General features: G+C 47.4%; 2 protein-coding genes across 2 annotated transcripts; one reads left to right on the top strand and one right to left on the bottom strand.

The window, feature by feature from the left end:
• Nucleotides 1–5100: 5100 nt before the first annotated feature.
• Nucleotides 5101–8489, top strand: LOC136541988 (trimethyltridecatetraene synthase-like). The gene is made up of 2 exons (XM_066534209.1): nucleotides 5101–6101; nucleotides 7642–8489. The coding sequence occupies exons 1-2, from the start codon at nucleotides 5175–5177 to the stop codon at nucleotides 8272–8274; spliced, it is 1560 nt and encodes a 519-aa protein (XP_066390306.1). The 5' UTR covers nucleotides 5101–5174; the 3' UTR covers nucleotides 8275–8489.
• Nucleotides 8490–15112: 6623 nt separating this feature from the next.
• Nucleotides 15113–18380, bottom strand: LOC136546311 (trimethyltridecatetraene synthase-like). Its single transcript, XM_066538287.1, has 2 exons — nucleotides 17437–18380; nucleotides 15113–15897 (listed from the first exon to the last, which is right to left on the bottom strand). Exons 1-2 carry the CDS (start codon nucleotides 18361–18363, stop codon nucleotides 15265–15267), a joined length of 1560 nt encoding a protein of 519 aa, XP_066394384.1. The 5' UTR covers nucleotides 18364–18380; the 3' UTR covers nucleotides 15113–15264.
• Between the last annotated feature and the right edge of the window lie 1494 nt (nucleotides 18381–19874).

The raw sequence follows: 19874 nt of genomic DNA, 5'->3' as shown, positions 1-19874 counted from the left end.
GCGCCACTCGTCCGTATTCTTTTTCTATACCAGAACTGGGTTTGCTAGCCAATCTGGATGAAGGATTTCTTTGATGAATTCGGCTGCCATTAGTTTTGTGATTTCTTTTTTAATTGCTGCCTTCTTGTCTGGTGAGAATCATCGTAGTCGTTGCTTCACAGGCTTGGAGCCTTCATTGATATCAATTCTATGCTTAGCCAACTCTCTAGGGACCCCTGGCATGTCGGCCGGCTTCCAAGCGAAGATATCTTTGTTGTCCCGAAGAAAGTTGGTGAGCGCGAGTTCCTATTTTGTCGATAGGTGGGCGTTGATGGTTGCCGTTTTTGAGAGATCACCGGTGCTCAGGTCAATTTTCTTGACGTCGGCTTATTTTGGTGGTGCTAGGATGCTGGATTTTTTAGCCGGTATCTCTAGCTCTTCTGGGCTCATTTCTGCTGCAACAGTGGCTATTTCTTTTCTTCCATCGTTGGCCTGTTCTTTTGCTACGATTTAGATTGCCTGAACATCACAATCAAAAGCGCGCTTCAAATCATTCCGAAGAGAGAGGACACCGTTAGGCCCTAGCATCTTAAGCAACAGGTACGGATAATGCGGTATTGCCATGAATTTTGCTTGTGCTGGGCGCCCGAGGATTGCGTGATATGATGAATCGAAGTCTGCAACTTCAAACTTGATGAACTCTGTACGGTAGTTCGAGGGAGTCCCAAAAGTAACTGGAAGAGTGATTTGTCCAAGTGGCATTGCTGCGTTGCCAAGTACTATGCCATAAAAAGGCGTGCTTATTGGTGTAATCATCCCGGCGAGTTGTAGTCCCATCTTCTTTAGAGTTTTTGAAAAAATGATGTTGAGTCCGGCTCCTCCATTGATTAGTACTTTCATAACAGTCATATCGGCAATAGTTGGGTCTAGAACCAGTGGGTAATGACCTGCGTTTCCCACGTTGGTCCATTGGTCTTCTCTTGAAAATTAGATTGGATACTGTGACCAATTGAGATATCTTGGTGTAGCAGGTTCTGCTGCCATGATGGTTTATAACGCTAGCTTTTCTTGATATTTGCTTCTGGAATCTGGAACCCCGGCAAAGATTACTGCTACTGTCCCTCTGGATTTTTGGAATCCCTTATCTTCGTGGTTGTCTTCTTCTTTTTTCTGATTGCCTTCTTTGGTATTCTCCTTACTATCTTTCCTCGTGTATCGATCTTTGAAGGTGTAGCAATATCTGATGGTGTGATTTCCTTTGGGGTGCAAGGGGTAACACATGTTTTCAATATCGTCATACCTTCTGGACTTTGAAAACTTCCTTGATTTGTCACTCACTGCTACGGTGTTGTTTGGACCATGTTTTCTTTCCTGATATCTGTTGTTTTGAGGATTTTGCTTGTCCAGGTTGTCTCTGTTGTTTCTATCCGAGAATCTTTCTCGTGTCTTTTCCTCTGCGGTAATCATCTTTTCTACTGTTCGTCTGAATTCTTCATTGTTTCTTAGGTTTTCTTTGTAGAAATCTTAAAATTACCACCTAGCCATGATTCCATGAGAGAAAGCCTCGATTACTTCTCGTTGGGTGATGTCATGTACTTGAGCTCGTAGTTTGCCAAATCGTCCATAGTAATTTCTGAGACTTTCACCTCCTTTCTGCTTGAGTCCTTTTAGCTCTACGTGGGTGATTGGGTGTGTAATGATACCCGTGAATTTTTCACAGAAAGCTCTTTGCAAGTCCTCCCAATTTCTGATTGATCCTGGATTCAATTTGTCAAACCATTGAAGTGGCATGGTTTCTAGGGCCATGGAAAAGAACAAGGTCTTGATGTCATCGTCTCCTCCGGCCAATTCAATCGATTGCGCGCCAGCTGTCGATGTTTGACCACCGATAGCCTGCCACGGGGGTCCCCAGGGCAGTATGTTCGGGCTTCAGCGTATGCAGAACTCGACGGTAAACGCAAGAGACAGTCGATTTGTCCTGGTTCGGACCCTCGATCTTTGATCGAGTAATAGCCCTACGTCCAGTCGGCGTTAGCCTTTGCGTTGGATTAATCGTAAAGTGTTGTGTCGTACAATTGTTCTCCGAACTCCCGATCCAAGGAGCCCTGCCCTCCTTTATATAGTCAGGAGGCCATAGTCCTAGTCGGTTTACAATTAGAGTTCCTAGTAGAATTATAGAATAATAATACTACTAAGATTACAGGGGAAGAATCCTAGTTAGACTAGATCTTTTTCCTTCCTAGCGGGGTATCCCATGGGTCCCGCACCGACAGTCTCCCCTACTTTAAGGTTCTTGTTTTTTAGGCTGCACTCCAGCAGAATGGCACACGGGACCAACTGACCATACTCTTTCTTATTTTCTTCGCCATTGAGGAAGTCGACCATGTCGGTATCGCGAGGGAGGGACACAAAGAGGGCTCGGGAGTACCTAGCCTCGCCCTCGTTGCCGTGAGTGAAAGACTCGCTAGGAGGGGTCGGAAGTAGCTTCACCGAATCTTCTTCCCCATTGCCTCGAGGGAGGGGTGTCGCGTGGGGTCGAAAGAGGATCTTATTCCTTGTTGCTACGAGGGCTGGGGTCGAAGGAGGGTAAGCCAAATTTGGGGCCGGGAAGGCACTCTGCCAATGTGCCGCTGAGCTCTCGCCAACCGGGGCGTGGGAAGGCGGGCGGGGATGCGAGGCGACGCTCACGGACGTCAGAGCAGGCTCTGTGTGCAAGCGAAGGAAGAAACATGACATGCGCGGGAGATGCGGACCGGAGGCAGGCGACACACGGCGATGAGGAAGACAAGCGGATAGAAGTGCACGCGTAGAAAACGACTGCAACGGTGATTGGAGGGCTCGAATAAGCCCCTAGAATGAGGGCCGAAGGTGGGATTTGAGGGGCTCCTCAAATTTGAGAGCTCAAGTAAGACCCTCGTATAGTTGCTTCCATAAGAATCCAACAAAACAGCGTTAAGGGCCACAACCGCTTAAAGCAAGTTGCAAACACGTAGGTCTCGTTCGCTGGTCTAAAACTTGGCTAAAACTAACTGAAAATATTGTTCCGGCTGAAAAAAAAAACCCAAATAAATTGAATATGGGATAAGCCTAACGGAGCCATAGTTGTCCGGAAAGCATGCTCCACATGTGTGAAAGTCGCTTTTCAGCTCTTTGGTCGGTCTAGGTCCATGGTCAGTCATCCGTTTCAAATGGGAAAAGGTTGGTCCGTCCAGAAGTCGTATCACCAGTCGCAGCAGCAGTAGTGGTAGGTGTTTCTCTGTGATGTTCTAGCAATTTCTCTCGCAACTACATCAATTGAGAAGTTCGTGAAGCCCACGCGGACCCGACAAGTAAATTCAGGCCTGGTTGGTTTCTACGGCCGCTCTAAAATTCTCGTCATGTCGAATGTTATATATGCATAGAGTATTAAATATAGATTAATTATAAAACTAATTACACAACTTGCAATTAATTTATGAGACGAAACTTTTAAGCCTAATTAGTCCATGATTTGACAACGTGTTGCTACAGTAAACATGTGCTAATAATAGATTAATTAGGCTTAAAAAATCGTCTCACAAATTAGCCTCCATCTATGTAATTGATTTTATAATTAATTTATATTTAGTGCTCTTTATTAGTATTTAAACATTCGATGTAACATAAATTTTAGGAGCGACTAAAGAACCAAATACCCTCGTATCCCTGATCATGCAAGCATCACATGAATTGTACCGCGCGTGTTTAGTTGGGTGAAAGTTTAAAATTTGACTACTGTAGTATTTTCGTTTTTATTTGGCAAATAGTGTTTAATCATGGACTAATTAGGCTCAAAACGTTCGTCTCGTAATTTCCAATCAAACTGTGCAATTAGTTTTTTTTCGTCTATATTTAATGCTCCATGCATGTATCGTAAGATTCGATGTAATGACTATTGTAGTACTTTTTTGGAATTTTGGGTGAGAACTAAACATGCGCTGTATCAGGCTTGATGAGTCAAGTCTTTCTGTAGATATTTTGGACCAGAGCATGTTACCTGCTCCCGGGACCCGTTTAGGACTTGACTTGCTACAGAGTCAGTGCGTACTGACTGTATTTCGTCTGAAATGTCAAATCTCGAGGGTCACAGCACTTCTTTCACACTTCAGCGAAGGTGCCTTGTCGTTTGATGTAAATTTCTGTTGCACATACGTATGTTTAAAAACTTAACTCCTCGAGATAAAACCACACTGGAAAATCAGCCTTTGTTTTTTTTATCAAATGCATAAAGCAAGTATGCAATGAAAATATTTTTTATCAAAAAGAAAAGCATGACCAATAATTAATGAAACAAAGAACCCATCACCACGGACCGTGTCTCGCGGTCGTGATGCAAGCACCCACCGCCTCCTTCTTACTTATCCGTCTGTGCCGGCACATCCAATAGGACTCCAAACACAAATTTATCAGTCTTCCGGCACAGCCAATAGATCGAACCCCAAACAGAAATTCACAACAATGATATATGCAGGTTAGATCTAATTGCATACCTATTATGAAAGCTAGATTTAATAGGAAGATATTCTACCTTTTTTTTTTCAAAAAACAAATACCTTATATAGGAGATACGTGGTAAAAGACATCTACTAGATGGGAGCACTTCCTCCGTCTGTAAAAAAAAAAGCAATTATCACATTTCTAGATGTCAAACCGTTTAGACTTTGACTAAAATTATATGACTAACACATATGAGATAAAATAAATATCATTTATTAGTTATAGAATATATTTTCATAATAAATTTACTCTGAAATCGTTTTGAAATTCAGGCAATTGAAATATAGAGGAAGTGGTAAAAAAACACCCTATTGTTAGAAAATTTTTCTTCATCCTCCGTCGTGAAATGCAAAAGTTGAATATGATCAGCCGAATCTGAATAAACGGAGTGAGTAGTAATGGCACAAAGAACCATCCGCATGTGCTAACTTGCATTGTACTACAATTGTATTTTCGGCAAGTGGTTCCCCGGTGATCAGCGTCGTCGTCGTTCACTCGTCAAGTTTTATTTCCGATGAAGTCGTCTCCAATTTCCCTGTCCTTTCCCACAGAGCAGAGCTTCCACACACGGTTCATGACATCGCTGCGCTCCTATAAGAAGTCACGGTGAAGGCACGTTCCGGCACCACCACCTCACCAGCTCAACTCACTCGACAATCCTCTCTAGCTCGACTGTACCAATGGAGCTCCCAACATGGGCCTCCTTCCTCGGTGTGGTGCTCGCCACCGTGATGCTTCTGAAGGCGATCCTTGGCCGCCGCAGCCGCCGCGTGTACAACCTCCCGCCCGGCCCCAAGCCGTGGCCGATCATCGGCAACCTCAACCTGATGGGCGCGCTCCCGCACCGCTCCATCCACGAGCTGTCCAGGAAGTACGGCCCGCTGATGCACCTCCGGTTCGGGTCGTTCCCCGTGGTGGTCGGCTCGTCGGTGGACATGGCCAAGTTCTTCCTCAAGACCCATGACGTGGTGTTCACGGACCGGCCGAAGACGGCCGCCGGCATGTACACCACCTACAACTACCGCGACATCACCTGGTCCCCCTACGGCGCCTACTGGCGGCAGGCGCGCAAGATGTGCCTCACCGAGCTCTTCAGCGCCAAGCGGCTCGAGTCGTACGAGTACATCCGCGCCGCCGAGGTGCGCGCGCTGCTGCGCGACCTGCACGCGGCGTCCGGATCCGGCCGCGCCGTCATGCTCAAGGACTACCTGTCCACGGTGAGCCTGAACGTGATCACGCGCATGGTGCTCGGCAAGAAGTACCTCGACAAGGAGGAGGCGGCCGCCGGGTCGGTGACCATGACCACCCCCGAGGAGTTCAAGTGGATGCTTGACGAGCTGTTCCTGCTCAACGGCGTGCTCAACATCGGCGACTCCATCCCGTGGCTCGACTGGATGGACCTGCAGGGGTACATCAAGCGGATGAAGAAGCTCAGCAAGATGTTCGATCGGTTCTTGGAGCACGTCGTGGAGGAGCACAACCAGCGGCGGCTACGTGAGGGCAAGGACTTCGTCGCCAAGGACATGGTCGACGTGCTGTTGCAGATCGCCGACGACCCGACGCTTGAGGTTGAGCTCGACAGGGAAAGTGTCAAGGCTTTTACCCAGGTGAGTTATTCTGTTTTCTGTGATGCTGATTCTATTGGTCCTGTTTTACTCGCGAGCATATCTGCAAACACGTTCATTTCAGATCAGGACCGTGTGTAGTGTAGCACGTTACCACTTACCAGTGTGTACTCACAGAATTAAACAACTTCAATAATACACGGCGTCCAGATTAGTTGGAGTAGAGAGTGACATAAATTAGTTTTCATAGGAAGAAGGAACACATGTGGCCAGATCATCATCTGAAGAGCGAAAACATGTATAGCTTTTTTTTATATAATGGAAAATTTCCGGCTTCATCCTTCTTCTAAGAAGAAGAAGCATTAGTAGTAGCACACCCATAGTTAAAATTTATTATAGGTTCAGAACTAAAGTTCAAGACGGTAAATGAAGGACTATACATGCGATGCGAAGAACTCCATGGCTCTTGATTCTAGTAGCTTGCAAGGGTCAAGAACCCGTTCCTTGCCGTCATCCGACCGCTGCAACGGAGTCCAAAATCGTAACCAGTGCGCCCCCCTGAAAAGAACCTGCAAAAAAGTTTTTGGGTGACCTTTATCAAAAACCATATCGTTCCTTGTGATTCATATTACCTAGCAAAACGCTGCAGCCCCAGTCAATAAAAGATGATTATGATTAAAACCTCCTAATTTTGACCAACTATTGAAAAGATTGTTCGTGTTCCTTGGAGGATTAATGCCAAAGAAAACAAACATAGCACGCCAAAGAAACCTGGCATAATGGCAATAAAAAAACAAGCATTGAATAGTTTCAGGTGTGCTACAAAAACAACAAGCCTTACTACCATTCCAATTCATTTTAGCAAGATTGTCTTTTGTCAGTATCACCCCCTTCTTTAAGAACCAAAGAAAAATCTTAATCTTCAGGGGCACTTTCATATGCCAAATTTCCTGGGTAACCTTAATCCCATTATTCACTAGGTATTTGTACTTAGATTTAACAGAAAACAAGCCATTATTATTTAAGTTCTAGATGAAAGTATCCCGACCCTTATTTAAGTTAATAAAAGCAACTCTCACAACTAACCATTTTAACAACTCGTTCCCGACTAGTGCCCTTCTAAATACAGTGTTTATTTTAAGCCTGCCAGACTCCGTTGTTTATCCAAACCTCTGAAGAGCCTTGAGATCCATGCGACTATCGTTGGAAGCAGTGGGCTTGCTGATTTTTTTCACCAACTTGCCTTGACAGGCGTTTCATTAAGAGGAAGAGGCTCAGACCTTGGGCTAGCTGATAGATACGTCCCACCAAATGCATAACCAAGTGCTTAATAATTTCTACTGTACAATAATAGACAAGTGCGAACTGACAGATACACTCTGAGAAAACTAAGACGGCGACAGGAGCATCGTCCCCTTGCTCAACTGCAACATTCGACGCCACATAAAAATGTTGGAATGTGTTGCACACATTTGTTCTTGTTCACTTACACCTACTTTGATCTAGTTTAATTTCCTCGTGCACTAGCTCCTCATGGAACGAAAGGATCTCACCGTACCACCATCTCGAATGGCACGCGCAGGACCTCATCGCCGGTGGCACGGAGAGCTCGGCGGTCACGGTGGAGTGGGCCATCTCGGAGCTCCTCAAGAAGCCCGAGGTCATCGCCAAGGCCACGGAGGAGCTGGACCGCGTCATCGGCCGCGGCCGCTGGATGACCGAGAAGGACATGCCCAGCCTCCCCTACGTCGACGCCATCGTCAAGGAGACCATGCGTCTGCACCCGGTGGCGCCGCTGCTGGTGCCCCGCCTTGCGCGCGAGGACACGACCGTGGCCGGCTACGACATCCCCACCGGCACGCGCGTGCTCGTCAGCGTGTGGTCCATCGGCCGCGACCCCGCGCTGTGGGACGCGCCGGAGGAGTTCATGCCGGAACGATTCCTCGGCAGCAAGCTCGACGTGAAGGGGCAGGACTACGAGCTGCTGCCGTTCGGGTCAGGGCGCCGGATGTGCCCCGGGTACAGCCTCGGCCTGAAGGTCATCCAGGTGAGCCTCGCTAACCTGCTGCACGGCTTCGCGTGGAGCCTCCCCGACGGCGTGACCAAGGAGGAGCTCAGCATGGAGGAGATCTTCGGCCTGTCCACGCCGCGCAAGTTCCCGCTCGAGGCCGTCGTGGAGCCCAAGCTGCCGGCGCACCTCTACGCCGAGCCATGATCGATGCATGCGTGATTCTGCATTTCTGCAGCATATAGTTGCCTCTTTTGCGTTGCTGTCTCGTGTGCGTCCAGTTGCTGCTTCTGTTGTTGCCGTTACGTTTGTGGTCGCTGCCTTGTGACACTATAGTGGAATAATGGTGTAACCAACTTTATAAAAGAGAAATGCTATACAGCACACATGTGTTTTAGCAAAAAAAACACATGGATTTTGTCCCTGCCTGTGTGTGTCCCTGTGTCTGTGTGCATGGACATGTGGAGGCCGTGTACTGGTGTTACTGTTACTGACGTAGGTGTGCATCAGGACCAGGACGAGCAGGCGCGGCCGGATTGATGAATTGATCAGCAGGCCACCACCCAGCACCCAGCAGGGAGGAAGAGGAGGCGTCGTCGTCTGGCCAGCAGCGTACGATGCGTCGACATCGTTGCCCCAGGCCACGTCGCACGAACCAGTGGGGAGGCGCCACCTCACCCCATGGGCTCCGCGTGTCACTGACTCTGTCTTCTTGTCCTTTTATAGAAAAAAATTATGATCTGTGATGTGTGATGATCTGTGATGTGTGATCTGTGGAGGCTAGAGGTAAAAGAAGGGTGGAGGCTGTTGGATCTTAATCATATGGTGCAAAAAAATTAATGTGTTGAACTACATAAAACATATGGTTGTACAGTAGACAGACTTTTATATAAACTAGTACTTCTACCTAACACATATAAGTGTTCCTACTTGTCTCAGATTGAGCATATCTTATCTTATGTTATCTCATACTCGTTATTTATCTCAACAGGTAAATTGTCCAACTAAGCAATACACTATCGTAAACAATTAAAATTCACTAAGCAAAATCCACTAGCTATTTATCAAGACAATGCACTGTCACATACAACACGGAGGGAGGTTTCATCAAGGAGAGGTTGGATAGAGCCGTCGCTAACTCTGAATGGCGTGGCATGTTCCCGGCTGCTAGGGTGATTAATGGAGATCCCCGGCATTCTGACCACCGTCCGGTGATTATACATACGACGGTAGAGGACGACCCACAGCAGCATGGTGGGGCTGGTGGTGGTTTCAGATTTGAGGCGGCTTGGGTGGACGAGGAGAGGTGCAGGGAGATCATCAAGGAGGCCTGGGCGGCAAGTCCGGGTGGGGCTGGAGGTGTGCGGGTGGCTGAAGCTCTCAAATCGGTCGCTGGGAGTCTCTCTAGCTGGAGCACGAATGTGCTTGGTGATATGGAGAAAACTGTGAAGAGGTTGAAGGAGTTAGAAGTGTGCAGGAGGGGTGTGAGTAGTAAGGAGAATATAGAGAAGGAGGGTGTTCTTAGATATAGGCTGGAGAAAGTGGAGGACCAGATAGACTCCTACTGGCGGCAGCGAGCACATGTGAAATGGATGCAGCATGGAGATCGAAATACTGCTTTCTTTCATGCTGCATGCTCGGAGAGGAAAAGAAGCAATAAAATAGGAGCTCTAAAAAAGGACGATGGAGGAAGGGTGGAGGAGGGAGAGAAGAGGAGTTTTATTACTAACTATTTTACAAACCTTTTCAGGTCGTCTGGTAACCAAAATCCCCAAAGGTTATTAGACTGTGTGCAAAGCAAAGTCTCCTAGGATATGAATGAAGAGCTGCTCAAGCCTTTCACTAGAGAAGAGGTGGTTCAGGCTTTAAAATCAATTGGGAATCTAAAAGCCCCAGGCCCCGATGGTATGCCGGCTCTTTTCTATAAGGAGTATTGGGATGATGTAGGAGATAGAGTGGTGGAGGAGGTTTTAGATGGTGGGCCGATGCCAGATTGCTGGAACGATACAACGATCGTGCTCATTCCGAAGAAACGCAAACCCGAACACATCAAAGATCTCCGTCCGATCAGCTTGTGTAGCGTCATCTACAAACTAATTTCGAAGGTACTGGCAAACAGACTTAAGTTGATCCTTCCAGATGTTATATCCCCAGCTCAGAGTGCATTTGTGCCGGGCCGTCTCATAACCGATAATATACTCATAGCGTATGAGATGACTCATTTCTTGAAGAAAAGAAAGAAAGGGAAGGTGGGTTTTGCAGCAATCAAGTTGGATATGAGCAAGGCATATGATAGAGTGGAATGGGATTTCCTCAGAAAGATGATGCAACGGTTTGGTTTTCATGAAAATTGGATTCAGTTGATTATGAAGTGTGTGTCCAGCGTGTCATACAGAATACGGGTAAATGGAGTACTATCTGATATGTTCAGACCAGAGAGAGGGCTTCGGCAAGGAGATCCCTTGTCACCGTACCTATTTTTACTGTGTGCCGAGGGCTTTTCAGCGATGCTAGCGAAGGCCGAGAAGGAAGGCAAATTGCACGGGGTGACAATATGCAGGAGCGCTCCCTCAGTCTCACTTCTTTTATTCGCGGATGACTCTCTGATCTTGTGCAAGGCTAACAGAGAAGAGGCACAGGTCCTCAAGCATATCCTATCGGTGTATGAGGAATGCTCAGGCCAGATGATAAATGCAGAGAAGTCTGCGATTATGTTCAGTCCAAATACTAGCAGCGATGACAGACAAGGAGTTACGGGCGCGCTGAATATAAGAAGTGAAACTTTCAATGAGAAATACTTGGGGCTGCCTGTTTATGTCGGGAGGACGAGGACTAATGTTTTTGCGTATCTCCACACACCGTTACCTGAAAATGGACAGCCAACGGAGCCTATTCCACCCGATCGGCCTACAGAATACAATTCTGCGGTTCCTGCAGAGCATTTCAGAGTGATCTCATATGGAAAGCATTCACTGAAAACAAGTGCAAAGTATTCGTCTGGACCATGGCGCGAGAGAAAATCCTCACTGCGGATACTCTACAAAAGAGAGGTTGGCCACACTAAGACCGATGCGCCCTATGCAACGGCCCGTTGGAAACGTGCCTCCACTTAGCCTTGCTTTGTCCGTTCACCAGAGCAGTATGGAATCTCATTCTACATTGGGAACACTTCGATGCGAGCATAATCCTCCCGGCCGATGATCCAACCCATTTGATCTCGTGGTGGGAAGAGGTCCAATCCAAGATAACCAAGGACGATAGAAAGCGCTTCAACGGCTTGGTAATCTACACCGTCTGGAACATTTGGAAAGAGAGAAATAGAAGAATATTCACAAACACCCACGAAACGGCGATGCAGGTGGCCTCAAGAACGAAAGAGGACATCCTTCAGAAGAAGATGGCTCATTCTTGGGGAGAGTAATCGTCCTAGACGACTGTACAATTTTTTCACCTCTTTACCCCCTTGTCCTGCTCGGGGATCTCTACAGCTCTTGTATATAAACTCTCTTTCCTATCTTAATGGAAAGGCAGAGCTCCTGCCATTGCGTTTCAAAAAAAGAAAGAAAGAGAGGATATGGCAAAGAGTGCAAGGGTGGAAGGAGAATGTCCTCTCAAAAGCAGGAAAGGAAGTCCTCATCAAAGCCGTGGCCCAAGCTATTCCGGTTTTTGCGATGGGATGTTTTGATATCACGAAAAAGATGTGCAATCAAATCAGCGCTATGATAGCACGATTTTGGTGGAATGATCAAGATAAAGACAATAGTATGCACTGGTTAAGCTGGGAGAAGCTGGTGAGTTCTAAGGCAGAGGGGGGCTTGGGTTTTAGAGATCTCCACTCATTCAACATGGACATGTTGGCCAAGCAAGGGTGGAGGCTTATCCATAACCCGGGATCTCTTTGTGCTAGGATTTTAAAAGCCAAATACTATCCGCGCAACGTTTCTGTTGGAAGCACGTGTGAAGGAGGGTTGTTCATACACATGGAGAAGCATCATGCAAGGGGTTGGAGTTTTGAAGGAAGGTGTTGTGTGGCGGGTAGGCAACGGCCAGAACATCAATATCTGGTCAGATCCTTGGTTGCCAAGGAATTTCACAAGGAGGCCAATCACACCTAGAGGTCGTAATCTGATCACAAAGGTGGATGAGTTGATACACCCGCTGACTGAACAATGGGACTCCAGTTTACTTGATTTTGGGAAGACGATGCTCAGCTGATAAAGTCTATCCCAATTCATCCGGATATGGAGGACATTATTGGGTGGCACTATGACCCGAAAGGGATTTTCAGTGTCAAATCGGCGTACAAAGTGCATCGAGACACCGTGATCCGAGGACAAAGCAGAAACATGGCATCCGGAGCTGGGGATAGCAGTGGAAATTCAGACTTCTGGAAGAAATTATGGAATCTGGACTGTCCACCGAAATTGAAGCACTTTCTGTGGAGATTATCGCACAACACGCTGGCTGTCCGTCGTGTGCTGCACCGGAGAGGGATGAAAATCGACACGAAATGTTGTATCTGCAACCGGCTCGACGAAGATGGAAGCCACCTGTTCCTGAAATGCAAAGGCGTGAGAGCTGTATGGAGGGAACTAAATCTGGAAGCGATACGGTGTCTGATAGCTGAAGCGACCTCTGCCCGGGATATGATGGAGAGGATTCTGAAAGTGGAGGGGAAGAACCAGCTGATAGTGATCTGCCTCCTATGGATATGGTGGGCGAGAGGAACAGAAGAAGGGAGGAAGGACGCAGCCGGTCTGCGGTTGAAATAGCTATCATCATCTCCAGCTATTCTGAATCCTTTCTGAAACCAGCCACCAACCGGCTATTGTCGGAAAACCGTCAGAGTGCCAGATGGGTCAAACCAGGTGTTGGCCAGTTGAAATTGAACTCGGATGGTGCTTTTGATCCAAATAAGAAAGGTGGTGGATAGGATTTTGTGATTAGAGATGAGCATGGTACTGTGATTAAAGCGGGGGCAGGCCGGGCAGACTTCCTGCTGAATGTTTTGCACGCAGAACTGTTGGCTTGTTATGCAGGACTTCAGGCAGCAGTCAGCATGGGAGTGCAAGAGATCATTGTGGAGACTGACGCCACGCTTGTCAGAGATGCGCTGTCAAGTGACAACTACAGGCTGTCCACGGTTGGGGGTCTAGTCACAGAGATGAAATTTTTGATTAGCGCAGAGCTTAGATCTTGTAATCTGCAAACGTGACTGTAATAGGGTGGCTCATGCTTTAGCAGCTGCCGGGTGTAAATTTTCCAGTGGCATTAGTACCACTTGGGAAGATGTACCTCAGGAGTTTGAGGGTGTGGTAACTAGCGATTTGGCTGGGGTCGATGAGTAATAAAATGCTCAGTTCAAAAAAATCACTAGCACACGCAACTGTAGTGTCCACGTCAACAATACACATGAGCATTTTGTTGTCACGTCATCATACCACACACAATTCACTAATCCGTAATTTCCGCGGCAATGCGCGGGGTATGCTTCTAGTTGTATTGAATTGTCAAAACATGCATTCTGATGACTGATAAGCTAAGCTGGTAAATTCTTCCATTCTAAAATAAAATCAACTTTTAGAGTTGTTCTAAATTAAATTAGGGAATTTGGTGTTTTTGCCCCTACTCCAGACTTCAATGGTGATTTACCTCCATTTTTTTAACTTTGTGATTTTGCCCTTATGATTTTCAAATGAAGCTGTCGTTTACCCCTACTTTATCACACTGTTTAGTTTGAGTGTATTAAATAACAAAAAAAATGATAGCCACACGAAAAGACAACAATACCCTCAGCAGAAGTTTTCCTCCAGTGCCCTCTCTTTTCGCTCGAACAGAGTACGCCCTCGGCATGCCCCCTAGCCGGCCACCTCGCCACCACAGCGGCTAGGGAGCCACGCGGACGACCAGAGGCTTTGCTCCCGGCCCCGCGACTCCCTCCCCCCGGCCGGCGGTGGCCCTCAGGCGACCTCGCCCTGGTGCCTTCCTCGTCCTAGGGGCGGAGCCAAGAATTGGACATAGAGGGGGCCATTCAAAACGACAACAATTGTGCAACAGAGCCCACATGCGATGCAACCTCACCCCCCGTCTCTTCTGCCCGGCAATGCTCTAGCTTATTGCTCCACCATGGAGCCATGGGAAGTTGCTCGAGAGCTCTGCGATCCACCCCTGCCCTCGCACAACTTTCTCCGCCGTGGAGCGCAGCAGTCCAACACCATGAGGTCGCCGTGAGAAGCAAGGATGCGTCAACAGCAGCGGGAAGCAGGGCAGAGCCATTGAGCAGTGCAGGGGGCTGGCGGAGCTATGGGCGTGGGCGAGCAGGTGGAGGCCCGAGTGCTACGTGGGATGAGCGCTGACGGTGGCGACGAGCTCAAGGGCAGCTTGTGGCCGACGATCAATGCAGGCGAGAGAGGAAGGAGTGGGAGAAAGAATGGAGATGACAGATGAGCCCCGCTATAAGCGAGAGGAGAGGAGAATAAGAGCGGCATATTTGGCTATACGAAAGTCTGCAGTGGTATGTATGTCTCCATGTAGGTCTAACATAATTGAAAATGTAGAAAATGGTATGGTACAAGTAGAGAGCGAATTGTAATGGTATGACAGATCTCCAAACCTTGATATTTATAATGATATAGACGGTATGCCTGTAAATAGCAAAGCTCGTATGATTATAATATTGACTTTTGCTATTTATCTACTGACAAATGTTTTTGGGTACTAAATCTGTCAGATTTCTATACGTTTGATTCTGCTTTCGGATTTATGCTACAACTGTCTATTGGGTCGTATTTATAGAAAATCTAACATATTTGACCATATAAAATCCGTCAACAGATAATTAGACACCCCCTATAATATTTCGTGGAGCAATTTTATATTTAAGAAAAAAATTTGTACTCCATACATAATTTATTAACTTTAATTACGATTTACGCTCGTTAGGCTGCGATTGGCCGAAGGCCTTACACGTGTGTCCGCAGCTGCCCTCTTCGAAAGTTCAGCAAATATTTGCCCAACCAATTTAATACAGGAAATAAACAAAGAGGGCAGCACGATCCAAGCTTGAGTAAAAACCGACAAAGCGACACCACCAGCAATAAAAACACGAGCAACAAGCGTACACTGCGCAGCAGCCAGCAACGCAAGATCGACGCCTATACTGAAGAGTGAAGAGAGGCGCGCGCGGGCTGGCACGCATCAAGCCTCCGAGTAGAGGTGCGCCGGCAGCTTGGGCTCCACGACGGCCTCGAGCGGGAACTTGCGCGGCGTGGACAGGCCGAAGATCTCCTCCATGCTGAGCTCCTCCTTGGTCACGCCGTCGGGGAGGCTCCACGCGAAGCCGTGCAGCAGGTTAGCGAGGCTCACCTGGATGACCTTCAGGCCGAGGCTGTACCCGGGGCACATCCGGCGCCCTGACCCGAACGGCAGCAGCTCGTAGTCCTGCCCCTTCACGTCGAGCTTGCTGCCGAGGAATCGTTCCGGCATGAACTCCTCCGGCGCGTCCCACAGCGCGGGGTCGCGGCCGATGGACCACACGCTGACGAGCACGCGCGTGCCGGTGGGGATGTCGTAGCCGGCCACGGTCGTGTCCTCGCGCGCAAGGCGGGGCACCAGCAGCGGCGCCACCGGGTGCAGACGCATGGTCTCCTTGACGATGGCGTCGACGTAGGGGAGGCTGGGCATGTCCTTCTCGGTCATCCAGCGGCCGCGGCCGATGACGCGGTCCAGCTCCTCCGTGGCCTTGGCGATGACCTCGGGCTTCTTGAGGAGCTCCGAGATGGCCCACTCCACCGTGACCGCCGAGCTCTCCGTGCCACCGGCGATGAGGTCCTGCGCGTGCCATTCGAGATGGTGGTACGGTGAGATCCTTTCGTTCCATGAGGAGCTAGTGCACGAGGAAATTAAACTAGATCAAAGTAGGTGTAAGTGAACAAGAACAAATGTGTGCAACACATTCCAACATTTTTATGTGGCGTCGAATGTTGCAGTTGAGCAAGGGGACGATGCTCCTGTCGCCGTCTTAGTTTTCTCAGAGTGTATCTGTCAGTTCGCACTTGTCTATTATTGTACAGTAGAAATTATTAAGCACTTGGTTATGCATTTGGTGGGACGTATCTATCAGCTAGCCCAAGGTCTGAGCCTCTTCCTCTTAATGAAACGCCTGTCAAGGCAAGTTGGTGAAAAAAATCAGCAAGCCCACTGCTTCCAACGATAGTCGCATGGATCTCAAGGCTCTTCAGAGGTTTGGATAAACAACGGAGTCTGGCAGCTTAAAATAAACACTGTATTTAGAAGGGCACTAGTCGGGAACGAGTTGTTAAAATGGTTAGTTGTGAGAGTTGCTTTTATTAACTTAAATAAGGGTCGGGATACTTTCATCTAGAACTTAAATAATAATGGCTTGTTTTCTGTTAAATCCAAGTACAAATACCTAGTGAATAATGGGATTAAGGTTACCCAGGAAATTTGGCATATGAAAGTGCCCCTGAAGATTAAGATTTTTCTTTGGTTCTTAAAGAAGGGGGTGATACTGACAAAAGACAATCTTGCTAAAATGAATTGGAACGGTAGTAAGGCTTGTTGTTTTTGTAGCACACCTGAAACTATTCAATGCTTGTTTTTTGATTGCCATTATGCCAGGTTTCTTTGGCGTGCTATGTTTGTTTTCTTTGGCATTAATCCTCCAAGGAACACGAACAATCTTTTCAATAGTTGGTCAAAATTAGGAGGTTTTAATCATAATCATCTTTTATTGACTGGGGCTGCAGCGTTTTGCTAGGTAATATGAATCACAAGGAACGATATGGTTTTTGATAAAGGTCACCCAAAAACTTTTTTGCAGGTTCTTTTCAGGGGGGCGCACTGGTTACGATTTTGGACTCCGTTGCAGCGGTCGGATGACGGCAAGGAACGGGTTCTTGACCCTTGCAAGCTACTAGAATCAAGAGCCATGGAGTTCTTCGCATCGCATGTATAGTCCTTCATTTACCGTCTTGAACTTTAGTTCTGAACCTATAATAAATTTTAACTATGGGTGTGCTACTACTAATGCTTCTTCTTCTTAGAAGAAGGATGAAGCCGGAAATTTTCCATTATATAAAAAAAAGCTATACATGTTTTCGCTCTTCAGATGATGATCTGGCCACATGTGTTCCTTCTTCCTATGAAAACTAATTTATGTCACTCTCTACTCCAACTAATCTGGACGCCGTGTATTATTGAAGTTGTTTAATTCTGTGAGTACACACTGGTAAGTGGTAACGTGCTACACTACACACGGTCCTGATCTGAAATGAACGTGTTTGCAGATATGCTCGCGAGTAAAACAGGACCAATAGAATCAGCATCACAGAAAACAGAATAACTCACCTGGGTAAAAGCCTTGACACTTTCCCTGTCGAGCTCAACCTCAAGCGTCGGGTCGTCGGCGATCTGCAACAGCACGTCGACCATGTCCTTGGCGACGAAGTCCTTGCCCTCACGCAGCCGCCGCTGGTTGTGCTCCTCCACGACGTGCTCCAAGAACCGATCGAACATCTTGCTGAGCTTCTTCATCCGCTTGATGTACCCCTGCAGGTCCATCCAGTCGAGCCACGGGATGGAGTCGCCGATGTTGAGCACGCCGTTGAGCAGGAACAGCTCGTCAAGCATCCACTTGAACTCCTCGGGGGTGGTCATGGTCACCGACCCGGCGGCCGCCTCCTCCTTGTCGAGGTACTTCTTGCCGAGCACCATGCGCGTGATCACGTTCAGGCTCACCGTGGACAGGTAGTCCTTGAGCATGACGGCGCGGCCGGATCCGGACGCCGCGTGCAGGTCGCGCAGCAGCGCGCGCACCTCGGCGGCGCGGATGTACTCGTACGACTCGAGCCGCTTGGCGCTGAAGAGCTCGGTGAGGCACATCTTGCGCGCCTGCCGCCAGTAGGCGCCGTAGGGGGACCAGGTGATGTCGCGGTAGTTGTAGGTGGTGTACTTGCCGGCGGCCGTCTTCGGCCGGTCCGTGAACACCATGTCATGGGTCTTGAGGAAGAACTTGGCCATGTCGACCGACGAGCCGACCACCACGGGGAACGACCCGAACCGGAGGTGCATCAGCGGGCCGTACTTCCTGGACAGCTCGTGGATGGAGCGGTGCGGGAGCGCGCCAACCAGGTTGAGGTTGCCGATGATCGGCCACGGCTTGGGGCCAGGCGGGAGGTTGTACACGCGGCGGCTGCGATGGCGGATGATGGCCTTCAGAAGCATCACGGTGGCGAGCACCACGCCGAGGAAGGACGCCCATGGTGGAAGCTCCATAGGAACGATCGAGCTAAGGCCACTAGAAGCTGCAGCTGCAGTGATGACACAGCCGGCTTGACGCTGTTGATAGTGATGGTAAAGTTTGGAAGTGGCTGTAAGGCTGTTCAAGTGACTAGTCCCCTAGTCGAGCTGGTGAGATGTGTCGGGGCGCGCACAGGTTTTTTATAGGCGGGCGAAGGGGTGGAACGCGTGTGTAATGGCCTAAATGGGAAAGGACCTAGAAATAGGAGGCGACTTGAGGCCATTACAAGAGAACTTGACGAGGGAACGGCAACGAGGGTCGTCTCCCGGTCCCGGGAAAACCTGCTTGTGCAGCTACTTTTGCAATAAACACGGAATCTGCAAGTAAGACCTATTTGTTCGTCGTCGCAGAAACACTCGCGCTATTTTCCCTCAATGTTTTCTCCTTATTCGGACTAGCAAAAATACCCGATAGTAACTACAGGTCAAACGCCATAGATGTTTTATACCTGTACCAGCAATTGTACATCGTTGTAACGTATAGCTTGTTGGATGGCTACCTCGATAATTTATAGCTCAGATTTTTATTCAACTATCAGTTATCTGTTCCAAATATATGCAAACTAAGCGCAGCTCAATTGGTTGGATTCCTTGTGATAGAATCTGTTTATCCAGGTCCGGTCCTCAACTTGACGTGGATGCTCACATTTATTCTAGAATTTAACAATGTTGTTCTTTCAACGGTAGGCGTTTATGTGACTTCACCAATCTTTAAATTTCCGTCTCAATCATATTCTCTCGGAGGTGCTTGTAGGGGTAGGATAAAGAGGGGGTGCGTGGGCATTTTGGAAAGTAAAAGAACGGACGGAAGGATCTCTTCGTTCTTTAATATTAGGTATAGATATAGATAGTGTGAATATTTATGGATGCTAAAATTGTTCATTGACATTAGGGTTTTGATGCCATATTTTGGACAATAAATAAGTACTCCTCTATTCTAAATTATAAGATGTTTTGATTTTTTATATATATTGTTTTTACTATGTATCTAGACGTAGTCTATATCTAAGGGCACTCCCAATCAAGAAACTATAGGGTTTCTATGTTCATTAATTAATTTTTCAACTAAGCAAAAAGATGATGTGACACTACAACTAAAGAAGAGAAAAGAAGAGGGACGAGGAAATGATTTCTTAGATAAGAAACCATGCATACATGAGAACCAAGAAATGAGGCAATGTGATAGGTAGATGATGAAAAGAGAACATATGTAATTGGACAAAAAAAATTATTCTATAGAAACTATCTACTGAGAACATAGTTTCTGCATGTAGTGTCTAAATAAATTAATAGACATAGAAACTATATGTGGTTCTAGCATTTTGACAGTCCTACGTGCCTAGCAAAAACTATATATATATATATATTAAAAAAACTAAAATGCCTTATAATAATTTGGAATAAGGGAGTAAAAAATATAGTTAAATTTATATTATACGAAAATGTCCATGCGTTTGTACACAAAATACTCAGTAGTGAAGGTCATC

Source organism: Miscanthus floridulus, chromosome 3, assembly GCF_019320115.1.
Source record: "Miscanthus floridulus cultivar M001 chromosome 3, ASM1932011v1, whole genome shotgun sequence".
Lineage (NCBI taxonomy): Eukaryota > Viridiplantae > Streptophyta > Magnoliopsida > Poales > Poaceae > Miscanthus > Miscanthus floridulus.
This window is presented reverse-complemented; position numbering and strand designations above follow the sequence as displayed.